At 41.6% G+C, this 14,612-nt stretch overlaps 1 protein-coding gene across 1 annotated transcript in view; it reads left to right on the top strand.

Annotated features, from left to right (window-relative positions):
• Positions 1-14,612, top strand: part of DDHD1 (DDHD domain containing 1) — a gene marked incomplete at its 5' end in the record, with an annotated part of 45,559 nt that overhangs the window by 11,310 nt on the left and 19,637 nt on the right. The window contains 4 exons of the mRNA XM_010185011.1: positions 2,191-2,319; positions 4,016-4,163; positions 12,205-12,311; positions 12,392-12,498. Of these exons, the coding sequence (XP_010183313.1) occupies positions 2,191-2,319; positions 4,016-4,163; positions 12,205-12,311; positions 12,392-12,498 (491 nt within the window). The remainder of the gene's footprint in view (positions 1-2,190; positions 2,320-4,015; positions 4,164-12,204; positions 12,312-12,391; positions 12,499-14,612) is intronic.

Below are 14,612 nucleotides of genomic sequence, written 5' to 3' on the forward strand. Positions count from 1 at the left end.
GTGGTTTCACATGGTCTGCTGCTAATGCAAGCACTAAATTTGTCAAGTTCCCTCTTGAAGGCATTAATAAATATGCAGAGGAATAATGCTGGAGGCTTCATCTGCAGTTCCTCAGTGCTTGCATGTCTTGCAGTTGGTTTTGATGTGTCCTTTAACACAGGTGTTTTTGAAGAATGCCATAAAAGTTAGGAATTTGTTCTTCCCAAGTGCAAATAATTAATGCAGGGTAGGAAAAACCACTTTCTTTCTGTATATTCTTTCCAGTCGAGAGGCCGGGCTTGATTCCAGAGTTTGAGGATCGCTTCTCCCCAAACTGCTGCTCTTCCAGTGGTAATAAACAACTCGACCATGGGCCTCTTCATCTCCTCTTCGCTTTGGACATCGAGCACAACGTGCTCTGAAGGCATCAAGCGTCCAGTCCTCCTGTCAGCTTCCCCAAGAACATACCCTGAGAGGCATTTTACAGGATGCAGGTGGAAGAGCTCTTAAAATTGCTAGACAGTGAATACAAAGTCTACATCGGTAGTGGAGTTGGGGATGGCAGAGGCTGCTGAGACACCTGCAAGGAGGTCCCTTGCCTTTGCCACTAGACCACGTCTGTCTCTGGCTATCACAGGCTGTGTTGCATTGTCTCCAGGTCTGAAAAGGGAGGTTTTGCTGGGAATTCTTTTTCCTGCTCCAGGTCTAAACTGAAATTTCTGGACATGGCTTCACTCCTGCGCCTGCGGGGATGTTAATGAAAAATCGGTTTGGTATTTGTTGGGTTCTCACTAGATTGCTTCTTGCTCTGGGCAGTCGTCACCCTATGCTGCTATGCCTGCTCTTCAAAGTCAGGCTTACGTCCTTTCCTGTTCTGGCCTTCTCAGTATAAAACAGCAATATAGGGGTTTTTTTTGTGAATCGGTTGTTTACTCTTTTTAATCCTTTTCTAATCCTCTTGTTTCTTAAATTTCATTTAGATTTTCATCAGACTACATCAGGTCTATCTGCCTTGGCAAAGAAACAAAAAATACAACAGGAGAAAGGCCCCAACATCTAGCTTAACATGGCTGGTTTGTGCCTTAGCAGAGTTAAAATGCGAACTTGTGATGGCTCAGGCTTTTGCAGAATGTTTTTAGAAGAGTATTAAAAAAAACAAACATTTGAATGCCTTCAGGTAGAGGACAGGTTAAAGCTCTGCTTGTTACGGGGGGAAAAAACCAAACCCAAAACATCCCCTCTGGGTGTTTCCCATGACTTTGAACTTTTCAGCAAGACCAGTGACAGTTTAATAACACTTTTTTTAGTCACAGGGCTATTCCTGTTGTCAGCTCTCCAAATGTTCTGTGTCCCACAGTAGCTGAGACCCAAGCAGCCAATTTCCAAGCGTAGGTGAAATCCAAATTGCTGGTGATACAGCTGTGGTTCTCCTTTGCTCAATCAAGATGTAAGCCTTACGTGAGGGATTCTGCCTTGCATTATAATGCGCCTGCTGTGCTTAGCCCTGACAACCGGGCAGTGTGGCATGGGGTTGGTCCCTGAGCTCCATCAGTTCCAAATGTGGAAAACACAATAATTGTACACACACAGAGGAAAATACAGTAGAGCTCTTAGTGGCTTTTGAAAGAGCTCGATTTTGTTTGGTGCCAGAAATTACTCATTCAGAGGCTTTCTCACTGAACTGCCTTTCCAGCTCCTGGATATTTCTGAAAGGAGTGAAATGCAATGGAGCCTTCTAGTAACGGAGCCTTGAAAGCCTCTGTATTACTGAGAGTGCAGATGACAGCAGGGATCTCGCTGTACAGACACAGAGAAAATAGCAGATGAATTTCCCATTTTCTAGTGATGAAAAGGCATGGGGCAGCCCCCGGTCATACACCAACCTGCAGTATTTCAGGATGCATTGCCCTGCCCTCCACTGCCTTTTGTATTCAGCTAAAGGGAATATTTTGGAAAGCTACCATCCCAAAATGATGGGGGGAGGAGAACGATGTGAAATGTCCTCAGAGGTGATCTCCAAGCTGCTACTTGTCCTGGTCAGATTAATCCTAAATGTAAAATACTTTTTCAAGGTAAGAAGTAATATGGATTTAGGTATAATGGAGCTCTAGATTTTAACCTATGTGTAAATTACTCCTCTCTCTGTGTTTGAAGAGGCTTTTTTTCCCCCCTCAACCCATCTAAATTCAATGTTGTTCCTTTTTGCTGCAGCTATTCATAGTCTAAAGTTGAGTCGCAACCATGTGGACTGGCACAGTGTGGATGAAGTGTATCTTTACAGTGATGCCACAACATCTAAAATTGCAAGAACTGTTACACAAAAGTTGGGGTTTTCCAAAGGTAATATTTCTCAGAGTTTGTAAAGCATATTGTAAATACCAGTGTTTTAAGTTCGTTACTTTAACACTAGAGGGGGATTGCAAGCTTGATGTTGTAATGTGTGACTAGCCCACTTTGGCCATTGCAGGTTTTACGGAAGAGTGCGTTAGGGTCCTTAGGTTGTTGTATGTAATTGCAAGTAGATGTGAATAGGCTATGACTTATTTTTATTGAGTATTTTATTATTGTTCTGGATGCAACAGCATTGCACAATACAGAAAAATATTCCAGTGGCAGTGTAGCAGCTATGTATGATATAAAAATTACAGTTCCCTTTGCAACCTTAATTTTACCACTAGGTACTCGCCTATTGTGATGCTTTCCTTAAAGATACGATGATACCTTCTCCTCTCACTAGCTCTTGATTTTTTTCAGTTCATCAAACAGACGTGAACTGAGAGGAGGGGTTTAGCGTTTTAGACAGAAATTATTTCCAGTAGGAATCCAGGCTCGTTTAAGCTCCAAACTCCCAGTTACAAAGCTAGCAAGGCTGAGGTGGTTGGAAGAAAGAGATGGTCTCTCTCAAGCAAAAGGCAGATTAGTGCCAACCCAGAAACTGGAATTTGTCCTCTCTGTCGTGGTGCTCCGTGCACTGCTGGACAACAGCAAAAACAATAACACACTCATCTGTTTTGCTCCTTCATCTTTGAAGAGAGAAGATCAAGGAATAGGTTCAGCTTTAATCTCCGTGCCTCTGTTCTGTAATTAATGCCCTCTTACCCCACAGGGCTCTTGCTTGGATGCTTAATTAATGTTTGCCAAGAATTAATGTAACTCTGAATTAATATTTCTTCAGTTCCAGAAGAAATGAAGTATTCTGTATGCAGAATATGATTTGGATAGTGTGTAATAAATAATCATAGAATAGAGTCATAGAATCATTAAGGTTGGAAAAAACTTCTAAGATCATAAAGTCCAGCCATCAACCCAACACCACCATGCCCATTAAACCATGTCCTGAATAAATATAATAAGTAAGATCTGTCCCAAACAGTTTAGGGAGGGAAATATCAGAAGAGGTCTGTCACTAGAGGGGGATGGAGACACGCCACGCCAGTGGGTTCCTCAAGTCATTTGCACTGAGAGAATGCCCAGACTTGCCCTGGATAATTGATTTTTTTTTGGTTTGCCCACTCAACTGGAGAACGAGTGACTTGAAATACAACAGAGGTTTTCCCTGTCAAAATGAAAAATTGTAAAGCTTTTCAACCAGCTCTCTTAACTGGGGCAGAGAAAGAATGGAATCGCTTATCAGTTTTGGAGCCAGATCATTTCCATGATCCTTCTGTGCTGTGGAAGTGAGGTGTGGATGTAAGGACTTTTAATGATTGAGACACACAGAGGAAGGGTATTGTGTTGTAAAAGTGGATGGGCAATTATGCAACTGTTATCTAAAAGGTTGTTTTTCGAGACATCTCTGAAATGAGTTATCTTGGCAATGGAAATGATCTGTTAATACATTGATATAATTATTATCACCTAGTTGCTCAAACCTCTCAGGAGTTTAAAATTGCAGATATGTGAAAATTTATGTATAACAATCTAACTTTCAAAATACTTTAACGTATTGGTCAAAGCCAAGTCAAGCTTCTGTCAACGTATGAGACGATTGCACTTCACAGAATGTAACTGATCTAGGATAATGTTTTTTCTGCAGCTTCAAGTAGTGGGACAAGGCTACATAGAGGCTATGTAGAAGAAGCTACGTTAGAAGACAAGCCACCACAAACTAGTCACATTGTGTTTGTTGTGCATGGTATTGGGCAGAAAATGGACCAAGGAAGAATCATCAAAAATACAGCTATGTGAGTGCTTCATCATATTTGCAGTACCAACCCTAGCCTGAATGTAAGGCTGATGTTATAAATGACAGCAGTCCCTTCCGTTTAAGCTGCATCTCTGTTTGCTTCTCCTCTTCCCCTGAGTCATTAGTCTTGACATTGTGTGTTCACTACTTGTTAATTGGGATGTTAATTGGCCTCCTGAGGGCAGCTGCAAGCCAGAAGAGCAAAGATACATTGATATATTGTGTTTTCACGACCAGTACTTGCAACCTTTATGGGACAGCCCCCTGAATTTTGAGCAGGTGTGGTCAGTGACTTTGCTGAGCGGGGAGAGATTTGTCATTTGGTCAAAATCAAGGGAAGTCTCTGCTGTTCCTGCTGGTTGTCAGAACAGTGGAAGAGTGAAGTGGTACTGGTAAGAGATGGGAAACAGGGAGCTAGTGGGGATGTTGGTTTTTACTGATAAAAAGTAAAACATGACTGAAGGCTCACCAGATGTCTTCACTGAATGTCTTTTGAAGACTGGTTCACAAGTGGCTTTTGATTTTTAAATTTTTTTTTTATTCAACCTGAACATAAGAAGAAACCAATTTACTGTAAGGGTACAGAGCACTGGAACAGGCTGCCCAGAGAAGTTGTGGAGTCTCCTTCTCTGGAGACCCATGGTCTCCATTGGACACATTCCTGTGTGACCCAGTCTAGGTGATCCTGCTCTGCCAGGGAGTTGGACTGGATGAGCTTTCGAGGTCCCTTCCAACTCCTAATATTCTGTGTGATTTAACATCTGAGCTGAGAAGGCCACTTCAGGTGCTGGTAAGGGGGAACTCCTGAGCTATTGAGAATGCTGTCCCTGGAAAGGTTTTTGAATATTAGAAATTGTTGTGATGACAGCATTATGGGGGGCAAGGTGGTGTCATGGAATGCTTCATTAGCTGAAAGAAGAGGCTAAAACAGTGTTAACTGCAAATCTGTGTTGTGCAGATGGTTTAGTATGAGTGTCCCAAATGGCACCACGGTCCTTCAAAGCTGACAGCAAGGGTGACCTCCCCAGTGACTCCTGAGAAAGCTGGGTTGCTGGTTTTGTGGTAAGAGCTTGGGAACCTCCCTTTCAATCCAGAACAGCGATGTAGGTCAGTGTTTGTGTGCCATCGTGTCAGCAGGCTCTGGTGTGCACTCAGCTCCTCGTTCCTCTCCGGTCTCCTCTGGTGTGGTAGAGGAAACCTCTCGATTTCACTGCTGTGCCATTTGTCATCTCAAAGCAAGACCCTGCTGCTCCCTGGCTTCGCTGCTCTTTTGTGTTTTTTAAGAGCAGGCAATCAAATCCAAAGAGAGAAGGATCCTCGCTTCTTGATAAAAAGCTGAAAATAAAGGCAGACATGTAAATTGTTGTCAAATGCAATTACACTGCAAATGCAAATACCCTAATTATAAGTAGTCACTTTAATAGTGACAAGAAATTAAATGTCCACTTTAGCATCAGTAAGGTTTTCTGCTTTTTCTTTCTTCCTGCCCCATTTTACATTGAACACACATACAGGGGTTGTATGGGTAGATTAACTTCAGCTCAGGACACAGTGCATAAGCGTTCATCGCAGAAGTTGTCTGGTTTTAATTGGCAGCCCATTATGTGAAATCTTTTCTCTAAAAGGGATACCAAGACTTTCTGTGCTTCAGTAAATCTCACTCATATCCTCAGGAAAAATCGGATGGTATTGCATAGCCTTCTAAAATGCTAATTATTGGGATAAATTGTGCATTCTGTACAGAATCTGCAAATGAAAGCATTTTAGATTGAAGTCTCTCTGTTTTTTAAAAAAGCTTGAAACTTTTCAGTGAGGAGGATCCCATATGTTCTGGGAAGAGATTTTAGAAGAAGTGTCTGCCAGGCCAGCACAGTGGCAGCTCTCACAACCATGCTAGCACTTTCTGTTAGCACCTTCATCCGTGATATATGTGTGTATTTTTAATTTATTTTTTACATTCTTTTGCATTAGGGATGCAGGGAGTCAAATGTTATTGTTGCTTCTTTGGGGGTTCACTCTCCTCTGAGGTAAAACTTCTGTATTTCTTTCAACCTGTGTTGAAACAACGTCACGTCAGTTCATAGCACAAAACCAAAGCCTCATTTGTACAAGTGATCCTGAAAGAAAGAAAAGTGCAAAAATACAGGTTATAATCCAGATATGGATTCGTCTGTTTGTAACCAGGCTGGTGAGAGACCCTACCAGGGCTCATTCGGTGCGCTCCGTCCTCAGGTTACCATCTCGAAAAGAAATTGGTGCAGCTCATGTGATGCATTTGCATCATTAGGCAGATCCTGTTGGTTACAGAGGTGTAAAGAGAGCTCTGCTTCCAGGGTAATTTAGCATTATATGCACTAATTTCATTAAGGAATGGAGTTCAGTCTAATCATTAGCACGGTTTGGTGCTGTGGTTGCAGAGTGTCCTGTAAGCAGGTAAATGGAAAAGATGTGTTTTGTCGATGGTTGAATGAACAAGTTGCTGGTAGATGTGCCATGATTTTGTATCTTCACGGTGTAGTTAAACACATTTATTATCTAAATGTAGCAGGGCAGCTGGTACAACAAGCTGCTGCTGTCAGTGCTGATATTGACTGCAGAGACAGGACCTCCTCCAGGCTGGAGCGGTGATTCAGAGCCCAACGTGAACAGAATAACATGCTCTGGTAGCATAGGGGTGATTGAGGAAGAATATAGTAATATTCTGTATTCCTGTGTGCTATAAACTTAAGATATTATGGCATAATATACTTAATTTAAAACAATCCTGTTGTTTTACCTGACTTAGGTAAAGGTCAGACCTTTAGGCCAGCCCTCTAAATTTCATCATACTCTGTGCTTGAGAATTGAATTAAGTCACTGTTCTGTGCATTTCCATAATAGCTGTAATGCTGGGACACTTTTTGGCTGTTTTTACCCTAAAGCTGGTATCTGTCTGCCTCTGAATCTCCTGGTTTTTTGATTCAAAAGTTATATTTGCCTGTGCTGCTGCTCATAGCACAAAAATTGCTGTCTGCGCAAGCAACATCATTTTGGCGCTCTGTAATCACCAATTACATTTTTGTTGCGAGTCCCATTAGAAAGCATTTTAATTATGGATTATCATTATAATAATTACTTCAGAATAGCTGTTTTGGTAGACTTCCAGTGGACAGCCTTGGTGCTGTTTGGAAAACGGTGCTGGGGTGGGTGCCTTGGTGCTGTTCATGCTTGGAGCACCTGGATCTCCGTAGACTTTTCTCAGGGATCCCATCATCAAATAATCCAGCAGCTTGCTCATGCAGAGTGCCATTATTCTCGCAAAAGATGAAGTATGAGTCATGACCATGCTTACTTTGGTTGCATCTTAGAATATCCATCTTTCTCTGGAATTAAAATGAATCCACATATGCCCCAGAGCAGCGGCCTTCATGTCCTCTGCTCCAAGAGCAGATGAATCCCTGAAGAAGAGCAACAGGAGATGACTTTTGCAGTTCCTCTTTGAAATCCACCTTGAGTAAGACTTGAGCTGGCATTTCTGCGGTGCAGCTCCGCTTTTGAAAGCCACCTCCCTTCTCATTTCCTCTGGCTTGAGCCGCTCTCAGTTTTTATTACTCATGGCTTCTACTCTCACTTGGATTTACCAAATTTAGCTCGAGCCAGCCCCGAGTTTCCTCAATAACTCGTGGTATTATTTCCTCAAAGAGGCAGTGGGTGCTGCCGGAGTTGAGGAATATTTGAGAGCATAATTCACCAGTTTTTTGACCAAAATCCAGGAATGGATCCAGTCTTGCAGGCATTTAGTTTAGGGTTTTTCTGTTGGAACATCCCATTACCCTATATATTAAATCAAGAGTTCAGAGTAACAAGTTGGCAGGTGTAATGCTTTTTAAATTAAAAACCATTCCCTTTTTCTTGGCTATGGATCATCCAACTGAATAGAGTCTGCAGAAATGCCTTGGGAATAAAATGAGTAACATCTTCAAGCCTTCAGGCGTTTTGCTGTTTCCAGCTATCAAGGGCATTTTATGAAACTTGTGAACTAGCTGAAGCTACCTTGTTTGTAGCTCTCCAGTTTTTAATGTAGTATTTATTTGTAAATGCTCCACGAGCGTAAAATTAGTAGCATCAGATTAAATAAAAAAACCCACAGCACTAATCTTACCTATGTTAACATATCTCTGGAATATACTTGCTTAAGCAAAGATGTATGTCTGTGAAAATACAGTTTTATTATTTATTGTTTTAATCAGAGAAAGGCAGCCAAGCACATCTTATTCATGGTGAGTCTCAAAGTATCTATTTTCAGGCCATTATTGCATGGAAAATAGCAATATGTCAAAGTGCCTTCTAAGGTGTGCGTTGCATCTGTGCCTGAGTGACTTTTTTTTTTTTCCTTAGAAAAAGAATAAATTTTAGTTGTTGCTGTGCGTTTTGATGTATAGATTTAAGTAATTGTTGCTCTGGGGTCAATATTTCAACATCCATTTTGTATTGGAAAGGAGAATTCTCTGCCTGTTTAGATGAGGATTTACTGCTTCAGTTGGTGTTAATTTAGGAAGTGAGTAGAAGGACTTGCCATCTAATAAAATAGCTCAAAGTATTTTTTTTAAGAAGCCAGAAACAGGAAAAAAAAGGACTTTATAGCAGAACAGATAAGCCTGTGCATAGCAGGTGTATATATTGTGGGGTTTTGCATGTGAGCGTAGTCGCGTTGCTTGACAATTACACCACAGTTTTCTTTAGGATTTACAATGTCAAACTGTTGATCAGAATCAGTGGGAGATGTGGAACAGGGCCGCTGGCTGCAAATGAGCTGTGCTGCGCTGGGAGTTGTCCTGCTGGTGGGTTTTAATGCCTCCGTGATTCTTGTGATCGGGGGATCAGGGCGACATTGCTGCTATAAAATAAGGAAAGAGAGAATAATTGCACCTCTGACGGTATTTGGGTGGTAGCACCGAGCTGGTTTGCTTCAGAAAGTATAGTGGTAGGCCTAAAAATTAAATTATTTAGTGATTTTATGGTTTGTAATATTAACCAGCTTCATAGGTTCAGCGTGCAGTGCGGTCCGTCGTAGCGGAGGAGCGCACTTGAAACACTGAGAAACACAACTGCATCAGTGAGGTTATCTGACAGAAAACTTGTTAAAACAGACCTTTCCACCAGGGTGGATTTTACAGGGGAGAGAGGAGATGCACGCGAAGTTGGGGTTTGGTTTTCTAATGTACCTGAGTGCTTTTGGGTGTCTGTAATCTGTTCCAGCAGAAGTTTGGAACTGTTCTGCCGTCGGCTGGACCACATCTGGCCAACCTCAGCTGATGTGGGGGAACTCCCCACGTCCAAGTACATTCACATGTTGCATTTCACAAACTTTTGGGTAAGGTGCTGCTTTTAGGAGGGGAGACTTGATGCTTTTCACAAAAGCTTTGGCAGAATCACTAGGCTGCACTGTTGGTTTTTTTCCTGAACTTGTATATCTGGCTTTAGAGAAGAGACTTTTAGTTAACAATTCCTGGGTGGCAGTTTGTGAATAGCTTTAGTGAGTCTTGGACCCTTTTGAACAGGGAGAAACTCTGTAGCTGTCATATTTGAAGATAGGGATGGCTCTTTCTTCATGGTCACAGATGTGTGGATAGTTTGGATGTCTTTTCCTGCACTATCAGGACCAAGTTACACTGACTTCATTCATTTAGATTTTAGGTCCCTACGTTTCTTTGTGCTAGCAGTCATCTGATTTTGTTCAGACAGGTGTGTTTCTGGTTTGTTGTGGTTGTGTGACATGTGAGCAGTGTTAATGTCTTTACTGAATCTTTATCTTCTTGATAATCCATAAATCCTGACCAGCTGAAATTGGGCTTTCAAACAAACGTCCTTTGAGGCATGTTGCAGTGGTGGGGTGGGTTCTTCTGTGCTTTTTGGGCCTTAAATCAACCCTGACTTAAGCAGATCCTCTTGCTGATTTTTTTTTGTTATCATGAAAACCTTTACTATCTCATAGGACTGGAGATGAGCAGTGCATCAAAGCAGGCTTTAAAAATAGAGATGCTGCTCAGATGCATTTCTTGGCTGCTCTCAAACTGCTTTGGAAGAAAGGCTGTCAAGGATGCTCCCCTTTCTTCATTTCACTACCAGAAAGTAGGTGTTACTTGTGGAAAAGTGTTTTCATTGTGTGCTTCAACAATTTGGCGCCTCGTTGATCTGCTTTTTTAGTCGGATAAGAGGCTTTTCCTGGGGAAAAACACAATAAGAAGAATTCACTGTTTTGTAGAAGATGTTTTTATGAGGCATTGGCTTTCATAGCCTTCCTCAGTGAAGTGTTTCTCTCTCACTGTGTTGCTGATAAAGCTGAAGTTAAAATGTAGAAGGGCGTTTTGCCCAGAACCACCATGACATCTCTCTGCAGCTGGAGATGACGGCTGAAATTCGTCTCTGCTTGTTCCACCATCTGCCTTCTACTCTCCCGCACAGCCTAAATCCAGGGCTGACAGTTACACGGGGAGATTATGACCAAATTTTGTCAATACTTCCTCCCTTTTATCTATTTTGTCTATAGGGGATCGCCCTGGCAGTGTTTTGCTCATCAAATGGAGCAGCTTAAGCGCTTACTGTCTCAGGTGTTAGGAGCGATTTAGGCTCAACCGTCTCCTTTCTGCTGAAGGAGAACGTTAATATTTTCACTAAACCACAGTTGGACTGGTGGAAGTACGGCTGGGAGATGAATGTCATCATGCCTGGGGTCGCAGCCATCATTAACAGGGCTTTGCTTTGAGAACAGGGAAGTGAAACCCATGGTGAAACTCGGGGCTTTGCCTCAGAAGTGGAAAACTCTGATGCTGGGAGCTGGGAAGCAGCTGCTGGAGACCCAGCACAGATTTAGTTTGTTGTGCTCATCTTCAAAAATGTTGATGGCGTCGGGAGCCGAGATTCATGGAAAGGAAAATGAAACGCTGTCTTGGTTTGGTTGCTGAATGCTTTTGGTAGAATGTATGGATATTTTACTGTCTGGCATGGTTTTGTGCTGGTTTTCTTTCTGGGTCTTTCATACGAGTAAAATAGCATTTTCAGAATAATATAATGAACCATTATTTCCCTTTTCCCCAAAAAACAAGGGTCACATATACTTTGGGATTTCAGGTATTTTAGTTTCTCACGCCCCTTGAGAGAGGGGCTTCAATGTTCAGGTTCAGATATGCTTTAAAAGTGAAGCCTTTTAAAAGGAGAGTTGGCCTGTCCCTCCACTACTGCAAACTACACTGTTGATAAATGATCCTATTTCTCACTCTCGAGCCTTCCAATTTGAAAATTAAAAAAAATCTGACTTTTCAATATTTTTAACTTTCATACAAGTAAAATAGCATTTTTAAAATAATATAATAGACCATTATTTCCCTTTTCCGCAAAAAACAAGGGTCAGATATACTTTGGGATTTCAGGTATTTTAAGTTTCTCACGTCCTCTGAGAGAGGGGCCTCAATGTTCAGGTTCAGATATGCTTTAAAAGTGAAGCCTTTTAAAAGGAGAGTTGGCCTGTCCCTCCACTACTGCAAACTACACTGTTGATAAATGATCCTATTTCTCACTCTCGAGCCTTCCAATTTGAAAATTAAAAAAATTCTGACTTTTCAATATTTTTAATAGTTTTCTTTGTGTTTAAAAGCACTGAATAGTCTTCTTTACGTGCTGGTCTAAATGGTTGATTTTGGTGGAGTCAGGATTTCAAGGCCATGCTAAAATTCTTCATTTTCAGATCACATTCTACCCCAAACACCTCAGAGTTAACAGATATCTTACAATTGAATTTAGATGGTTTATATTAAGCCCACAGTATAATACACTTAAAGTTCTTTACACTGTTTTTGAGCATGTAGTGCACAGGATTTTTCAGTATATGAGAATTTAAGTACTTTATAGCAAAAGCATGAGGGGGGATGGTTACCTGTGTTATAAGCATGCATTGAAAACTAGTAATGCAAGAAATGGGTTGTTGCTGAGTGCATCGGTTTTGTTTGATAAGAGCACCAATAGCAGTCTTTACAGGAACGTATTTTTTTTTGCTTTCATAGGATGCGAGATACTGCAAGAAAAGTAGAAGAAAAGTATTTTTCCAATCTCGCAACGCACGTTGAATTTCTTCCGGTCGAATGGAGATCAAAACTGACCCTGGATGGAGGTAACACTGCCTGGTTCTCTTGCTGTTCCAGCAGCTGCAGTTCCAATCCTGTAACTCAAGTCTCTTTTAATTTTCCTCAGACACTGTGGACTCCATTACTCCAGATAAAGTACGGGGTTTGAGGGATATGCTGAACAGCAGCGCGATGGACATCATGTATTACACAAGTCCTCTTTACAGAGACGAAGTAAGTGTGGTTTTATGTAAGTTTTATTAGAGTAGGGCTTAGAGAGGCTGAAACAAACTGGACTTAGGAATATAAGCAAAACTTTCTGCTGTGAGACCCTGCATAAGGGATGCTGACACTTTGCAGGTATGTAGTAGTCATCCACAGTAATCAAAATACAGAGTTTTAAGAGTGAGAGGAGCAGAGAAACAGCAAAAAGTACAGTCAGTGTAATCTGTTTAGAGCAGAAATGGCTGTCTAAAATGGGTCTGTATCAGCAGCTTAAAAGTGGGAAGGGTTTTTGTGGTGTTTCCATGCATAGAATCATTTAGGCTGGAAAAGACCTTTAAGAACAAGTTCAACCATTAACTTAATGCTAAACCACTAAACCTTGTCCCTAAGGACCACATCTACACATTTTTTTTTATCCACATTCAGAGCAATGAGAGCCCCTAGGGTGATGCTTTAGGATTAGTTTCTATGGGAATACTATTTTTTTTCTATTTTGACTATGTTATATTTGGAGCAATGGTAATGTTTTGCAGCCTTGGTTCTTACTGCATGGTGAGGCTGAGGCAGGGGGGAGACACTTTCACACAGAATCCCAGAACGTTCGGGATTGGAAGGGACCTCCAAAGCTCATCCAGTCCAATCCCCCTGCCGGAGCAGGAACACCCAGATGAGGTTGCACAGGAAGGCATCCAGGCGGGTTTTGAATGTCTGCAGAGAAGGAGACTCCACAACCTCTCTGGGCAGCCTGGTCCAGTGCTCTGTCACCCTCACTGAGAAGAAGTTTCTTCTCAAATTGAAGTGGAACCTCCTGTGTTCCAGTTTGTGTCCGTTACCCCTTGTCCTATCATTGTTTGTCACCGAGAAGAGCCTGGCTCCATCCTCGTGACACTCACCCTTTAAATATTTATAAACATGAATGAGGTCTTCCCTCAGTCTCCTCTTCTGCAAACTAAAGAGACCCAGCTCCCTCAGCTTTTCCACATAAGGGAAATTTCCACTTTCAGACTTTACCTCTGACTTTGATGCTGCCTTTCATTAAAATTAGATATGTACAAGCTCTGTAGACTGGCAATGTAATTTTAAACCCTAAACTAATTAATAATACTTCTTTTCCTGATAGCAGCAATGGTGGCGAGATTGTTAGAAGCCTTCTAATCTTCCAACACCAGCAAAAAAGCACCAAAAGCTGTGCTCTTGTTGTTCAGGGCTCCTGGGTCCTCCGCTCTATTGGGTTTCTCTGTTGGGGAACTGAGGCCAGGATGAATTTCTGTGGCAAGCGATGAAAACTCTGGCAGCTCAAATATAGATTTTTAAACTTCATTAGAGGCCTGGTATGTCTGCGGGCATCTTATGGGAAATGGATGAGAGAGTAAAGTTCAGGTATGCTGGCCAGCAATGCATGAGAAATTTAATTTATTGCTCAGTGGAGCTGTAGTTTTGCAGGTTTATCACCATCCCTCAGGTACGGGAATTGACAAACTGAGTGTGCTGCAGCTGTGCTTAGATTTGATTACAAGACTCAGTTGTTTTCATCACCGAATGAAGTGAAATTTCTTAAAGTGTTTGCAACAATACGCACAGGTTGATCGTTACCATGTTCAGACTGCACTGATAAACCTTAACTTTCTCAAAGCAGAGTTTGCACAAATTTCTCCGAAAAGAAGGTGCTATTACCAAGGAGATGTTAAAACCTTGAAGAACAGGTTTCTGAAATGCAGCTTTAGTGTTGCAGCCACAATGTTTGGGATGGAGGTTTTCTGGTTGTTCGTTAAGCTACAGAGTCTGTGTTCACCCAAGAGGTGCCTTCTTGTTTGATTCTGCTCATTTGGTTAGGAGCTCATAGCCACTAAATACTTTTTGCATGCTTTTTCACCTTTTATTTTGCCTTTACCTACAGAAAAGTGACTTAGTTTGGGTTTGGTTGAGGTTTTTTCTGTTACTCTTCCTTATCCCATTTTATTTTCTGTGACCCAACTTTGCAGAGTTTTTAAACACAGTATTATCAAGTTGAGCATTCTTCTGGAAAACAGTTGGGTTTTTTTCCCATGTTCAGTGTGGCACTTTGTCCTTAGCTTTGTCTCCAAGTACTCTCATGGTCACTCATGGCTCAGAATTAACATTCC

Source organism: Mesitornis unicolor, unplaced genomic scaffold (genome assembly GCF_000695765.1).
Source record: "Mesitornis unicolor isolate BGI_N332 unplaced genomic scaffold, ASM69576v1 scaffold3415, whole genome shotgun sequence".
NCBI classification, from domain to species: Eukaryota; Metazoa; Chordata; class Aves; order Mesitornithiformes; family Mesitornithidae; genus Mesitornis; species Mesitornis unicolor.